Source organism: Limulus polyphemus, unplaced genomic scaffold (assembly GCF_000517525.1).
Source record: "Limulus polyphemus unplaced genomic scaffold, Limulus_polyphemus-2.1.2 Scaffold1443, whole genome shotgun sequence".
Lineage (NCBI taxonomy): Eukaryota > Metazoa > Arthropoda > Merostomata > Xiphosura > Limulidae > Limulus > Limulus polyphemus.
This window is the reverse complement of record NW_013667053.1, coordinates 248,414-255,136: the sequence shown is the minus strand read 5'-3', so window position 1 is coordinate 255,136 and position 6,723 is coordinate 248,414. Positions and strand designations below refer to the sequence as shown.

Here is a 6,723-nt window from a genome sequence, read left to right as displayed (position 1 = left end):
AGCAACTAGAATTTGACTGTTCAAATTCAGGGCATTAAGTCACCATGTTTGGTAACATAACGTTATTGGCATTCTCTTAACTGCATGGGGCATCGATAGCTGCTATCGAAAAGATTCGGGGCCTGGGCCACAAGAAGCAGCTAATACTCAAAATAATCATAGCGTAGTTTAAATGTAATATGACTAAGATAGATTATGGGCATTGTGAAATACATCCGAGGCATTAGGCTTAATGCTTTATTCTAAAACTCGATATAACAGTATTATTGAGTATACTAAGCTTAGTTTGTCATCCTCACAAAATAGTTTCAATAGAACCTATCATCGACCACATTGAAGAATCGTCGATTAAAGCGGACGAGTTGTGTGTGATCTTAATCTAAGTTTGTACTAGATGTGAAACTTCCTGATGATGGCTATAACTCAGAATCACGTGCACATGTGTGTATGAACTTAGTAAAGTTAATGATGTCAGAAAAAACACGTAGGTTCAAGAAGTATTAATACAAAATGATAAAAAACCCATAACTCGAGCACTTTCGAAAGGTGGACCTGAAGAAGAAAGGTCCACCTTTCGAAAGCGCTCGGGTTATAGGGTTTTTATCAATTTTTAACTAAGTAAATTGTAATCAGTGTGTGTAATCAGTAACTGAAGAGTAAAAGACTTTCTAGAGATATGCATTTCCTATAAAATCTAATTCCTCAACTACTTGTTTTCAGAAAAAAAAAAATTAGAAGGTAAAACAGATCCGTCAGAGCTACTTTTTTTTATCTGGGATGAGAAAAATTTTGGAATGTAAAAAAAAAGAAACAAAAAACAGAAAAAGGTAAATAACTAAATACTCAATAAACGATATAAAAAAGTACTACCGTACTGATAACGTATTCAAGTCAGCTCAGAATAACAGACAACAGGAAGCATCTGATTTAATCCTATTACTGCTGATGGTGTCCATAAGGATCTCTTCGACTTTTTAAATGCATTTTTCTAAACCATTTATGCACTGAAATGTTCGAGCGCACACGAATTTCACCATTTTTTTTTAAATGCCATGAATACTTCTAACTAATCCCACTTCTGGAATTGTCTATGTATTTTACATAGAAAATGGGTAATTTCACCATTAGTTAGAAGTATTCATGGCATTTAAAAAAAAATCCCACTGCTGGAACTGTCTATGTATTTTACATAGAAAATGGGTAATTTCACCTATTTTTTTGTTTGCCAATATTTCCTTTACACTGAGTGCTATAAGAAGGTGTAAACGTTAAAACCGCTCAATACTAGTTGGAGATATCCTTTCAGGAAGCAAAAGTTGTTTATAAAGAACAATGTTCCTTTCCTTTTTTCTTTTGTTATTAAATCCTTAATAACCTCATCAAATGCTAATTACATTTGTGGAAGGTAATAATTGATACATTTATGTGATCAAGTACCTGTGTTTTTTAAATTGAAAGCCAAAAGTATATAAAATATGCCCTATTTCACGGTATTTTTCATATTTCTTCTTGGGTAAAAATGCTAAATATAGCAAAATGGCCATTGTACATCGTTGGATAGTTTCCAGTTACAATATCAAAAATTGCGGTAAACGAGCTAGCCAGTAATTCTGGGTGATGGATGCTAAGAAACAACGGATAATCTTTATAGAAGGATGATGTTATATGTGGATGATATAAAAACAAATCCGTAATTTGAGGGTTAACACAGGTTGTATTGCTATATGAGATTTATATTAATATATACTGCTTGTTATCCAAATAAAGGTAATGGTAATTTAAAATATAATCCTTAATCAAACAAGCACCATGATTTGCGACAAGTCCCTCTTTGACGGCCAACTCAGGCTCTTAGTGACATGGAGAACGAGATCAATGGTAATCTTGTAATACACACATGTACAATGTAGACGTAGAACAACAACATTAGAATGTTGCTAAACTCCTAACGAGAACGTGCGTGATTGACAGTATCTGCGATTTCGCTGTAGATATAAGTGTAGTCAATTCTTTGTTTTTTCAAGAGCTTTTTCTAATTCACTCGGATATAAATTAAAACACTTGTCCATGGTCGTAAAAATCAACAATTTTGGATCAAGTAGATTGGTAAATTACATTTTTTAAAAACTCCATTAAGTCTTATATATACCGTTTTAGACAGGGGGATCTGTCTTAGCTGGGATAAAGGCCTTTTGCCTCTGATGAAGGCAGTTCCACTTTTTGAAAGCTCTGGTGTTCGTTTTTGTTTTGTTCAAATTTCAAGACATTTTGAGAAACTATTGTTTTGTTCATGCGCGATAACATTATGACGGAGCCTGAATTTCTTGATAAAATGTCGGAAACCTTCTCGAAGGAATTTTTGTTATGTTGACATCTATATAGCCACGTGTGTTCTAATACATGTGTTGGGAAAGGAGAACGTACGATAGTTTCCACCTGGGTATGTGGAAGACAGTAACTAAAACACTAACTTCATTTGGGTGATCGGCCCGGCATGGCCAGGTGGTTAGGGTGCTCGACTCGCAATCTGAGGGTCGCGGGTTCGAGCCAGGTGGTTAGGGTGCTCGACTCGCAATCTGAGGGTCGCGGGTTCGAATCCCTGTCACACCAAACATGCTCGCCCTTTCAGCCGTGGGGGCGTTATAATGTGACGGTCAATCCCACTATTCGTTGGTAAAAGAGTAGCCCAAGAGTTGGCGGTGGGTGGTGATGACTAGCTGCCTTCTCTCTAGTCTTACACTGCTAAATTATGGACGGCTAACGCAGATAGCCCTCGTGTAGCTTTGCGCGAAATTCAGAAACAAACAAACAATTTGGATGATTTAAACTAATATTTCTTCTAATCCCGTTATACGACGAAACGGTATTATAGTCTATCCAGTGGTTTTATATAACCTTAACTCCGACAGGTTGAAAACTAACAGTTCTTTCAAGGTTTTCTGTAAGAAGAAATATACGAGAAATAGACCACTTGATCAGAAAAGTTTCTCGCTTGTAGAGCAAATTCACTGAAATTAAAATAAGTCGTGTAACATTTCCTGCGCTTTTAGTCTCTTGAGATTGTCGTTTACTTATTACAATTCGAAATAGGAAGAGTTTGAAAGTGAATAATTCAAGGAAGTTTCAAATTATTAATGCGAAATACGCGTGTTAAACACACATACACGTGCGCACTCGCATGCACACTATTTTGCAATGCTCCTGAAAGGTATATTTTTGCGATAAAATCAAGATTGATCCTGGAATATATATATGTCTTTGTTTCTGTACCCATAATAATTAACATATAATCTCTGACTCAATGGCAGCAGAAATGGTAAGGCACTTGGCTGGAACCATATTCGGTATTTAGTCTTTCTTTCTTTCAAATCTCTAGGAATATGAATTATTTTATGAGGAATTCAGAGGTGTACGCCGATCTATAATTTGATAATATCCAAAGAAGTTATGATTGTTTTTTTTCAGTGGAACTGGTTGATTTTTTTACCCTTCGTCAGACCATGGTCATACCATTTTTCTAGTAGATTTTCTATGGAACACTCGCCATTCCCAAACTTCTTTGTGAAACCTGTGAGGAACTGCTGAGACAACGATCCAGAATCCCCGAATGTCTGTTCTTGTCGAAATTCAAACGAGTTTGGATTCAAAGCTAATATGAAAACGTAAAGAATCAAAGTGTCCGAGATGTTACAAGTGTAGCAGGTATGAATGCGATCATGATGGCACCCCAGCTACTCCAAAAGTTAGCCCTAAGAGAGATCAAAGAAGCTTCGGTAGAGAAGGTGCTGGTAAGCACCCAAAGAGAATTACGTCTGCGTAAAAGAGAGATAAATTCACGACTTTCCCTCAAATTGGTAAGGAAATTAAGACGATTCGGCGTGGTGCGAGTTTCAACGATGTAAAGGAGGAGAAAGATTCAAGATCAGTTGAAAACGGAAAATACGAAGACCTTGAGTAAAGTACAAGAATATTACAAGGGTAAGAGGAGTAATAAAATAATGGTGAAATAGCATGATCATGACGAGCAGGTGGTCCACTTTAGTAGGATAAACACCTTAATGACTACTCGGATCAAAGAAAACAGCACGAGAAAATTATCCCTGGACAGCCACGTCCCTCACTCTAGTCTTCCGATTTTCCAAATCTGAAGGGATACCCCACCACCTACCAAAATAGTCATACTTTGAGTCAGAGATTGTGTTTTATACTAACAAAGAATTTGAGCGTATATTTTTTTTGACGTGTTGATTCCTTTTGAGGGCTGGGCGTGGTCAATTATTATCGTGTATGGATTGTGAACCCGAAGACTTATGGCTCGCGCTCCGTCGTCGCAAAAACTTGCTCCGCACTTTGGATCCCTGGGTTTGCTATCAGGGTGATGGTAAACTCCCACATTTGTTGAGCCAAAAGTTGACGTTGTGTGCTGTTAGTTCACAATTAAGGAAGGCTATGCGTAGCCAGCCCTTGTGTAGCTTTACGCGAAATTCTTAAAAAAAAAAAAACCACAAAGATTCATTTTCTTCCTTCTTAAATGCAATACATTCATTAGACGCTTGTAACTTTATATATTGTGGCCTGGCATAACCTGATAGTTATGGTACTCGACTCGCAATCCGTAGATCACGGGGTCGAAGTGCCACATTAAAATATATATCTATGTTTTCTATAGATGTTTTCACGCCGCTTAGAAATTTTCTTCAATATTGCACTTAATTATAATTGTATCTGCAAAACATATCCCAATATATATATGTGTGTGTGTGTATGTATATATATACATATATAGGATTCGGGAGATATAGCAGTAAAGGAGAGATTTATATCAAAATAATATACACACAAAAACAACCCACACCACAATATTGGGCACGAGAAAATCTCTTTGCTATTAATATACACACAAAAACAACCCACACCACAATACTGGGCACGGTAAAATTTCTTTGCTATTAATATACACACAAAAACAACCCACACCACAATACTGAGCACGATAAAATCTCTTAGCTATTAATGTACACACAAAAAACAACCCACACCACAATATTGAGCACGATAAAATCTATAGCTATTAATATACACACAAAAACAACCCACACCACAATATTGAGCACGATAAAATCTCTTAGCTATTAATATACACACAAAAACACGATTATTTCTTTCATTTTGAGATTTTTTTAAATAATATTTTCCCGTCGGTAATTTCAAAGTTATTAGAAAATAACAATGATTATATGTTTGGATACTTTTGACAGGACAGTTCATAGGTTTTATTTACTGAACGAGGGCATTCCACCCTCACTTTTATTATCAACTTCACGTATCAATAGCAATATTGATAGAATTTGCTCCCGCAAAGTTATGGCAGCCATCCTCACCTCCTTCCCTCCCACCTCCAAACTTATGGACCCAAATTTATGTGTTTAGGATCATACTGTATATAGTCACCGAGCTTTCGAAAGGTGAGATCATTGTTTTTTTTTAACATTGTCAATGACTCAAAGAAAATTCTACTGGTGTAATTACACTTAGAAGTGTGAAGATTTTCATAGAACTTGTGTTTTTATTAATATTGTCAATGACTCAAAGAAAATTCTACTGGTGTAATTACATTTAAAAGTGTGAACATTTTCATAGAACTTGTGTTTTTATTAATATTACTATCTCTAGAACTTACCCATCCCTTCAGCAGAGAGGTTCCAACTCTACAACTTCAGTTTTAGTGACTTTTCGCTTTCAAATGAACAAACCTACCAAGTCACGCTAAGGATGTTTAAAGAACTGGACTTAATTTCCAAGTTTCACATACCTTACCAGGTATAAATGTTGTAACTTTACTATTCGTCCTGTCTGTTAGTGTATTTACCTGTCTGGATTTAAATAAGACTTAAATTACACGTGTGTATGACTTGATGACTTAAAGAACACTTGTATATTAAAAGAGATAAACATTCAGGTTTAATGGGCTTTTTTATAGTAAAAATAACAAAAATTATCATATTCCATTCAGGTTTAATGGGCTTTTTTATAGTAAAAATAACAAAAATTATCATATTCCATTCGGGTTTAATGGGCTTTTTTATAGTAAAAATAACAAAAATTATCATATTCCATTCAGGTTTAATGGGCTTTTTTATAGTAAAAATAACAAAAATGATCATATTCCATTCAGGTTCTTTGTCGGTGGGTTTTAAGTGTCAGCAAAAACTACCGGCCTGTCATCTATCACAACTGGAGACATGCTTTAAACGTGTCACAAACCATGTTCGCCATGATCACGGTAAGATTTGTCCTTATCCCTTAAATTGATTAAACAACTTGTTCTCAAAATGTAAGCATGGTAAAGTAGAGTTTAAGAACGTTGAAGATATGTTCGGTAATGTAACCATGTAGGTTCCGTCCAGTCAGGGAAAAGGCAGAGAGAAAACAAAAATACTGGTCGGGGGAAATTCCGGGAATTTTACAAAATGGTTAGTTTTATACATTTTTCTTCCAGCCTCTGTCTTTACGTATCGAATATTATACACACACACACAGAAAGATGTATTGTAAACAAAAAACAAAAACGTTTACTTTGATCAAGGTTATCGAACGATTTTTAATCACACGCAAATATATAAGACCTATAATGGTTGGAGACGGCTTGAATGGGTAATGAAGAAAAACTTTAATATAAGTTTAACATAACAGCAAATGTACAACGTTTCGACAAGGTTTTGT

General features: G+C 35.5%; 1 protein-coding gene across 3 annotated transcripts in view; it reads left to right on the top strand.

Moving 5' to 3' along the window:
* LOC106463597 (cGMP-specific 3',5'-cyclic phosphodiesterase-like) overlaps nt 1-6,723 on the top strand; it is a 53,695-nt gene that overhangs the window by 29,598 nt on the left and 17,374 nt on the right. For all 3 annotated transcript variants that reach the window (XM_022391130.1, XM_022391133.1, XM_022391131.1), the window contains exons 8-9: nt 5,674-5,820; nt 6,176-6,283. In XM_022391130.1, the coding sequence (XP_022246838.1) occupies nt 5,674-5,820; nt 6,176-6,283 (255 nt within the window). The remainder of the gene's footprint in view (nt 1-5,673; nt 5,821-6,175; nt 6,284-6,723) is intronic.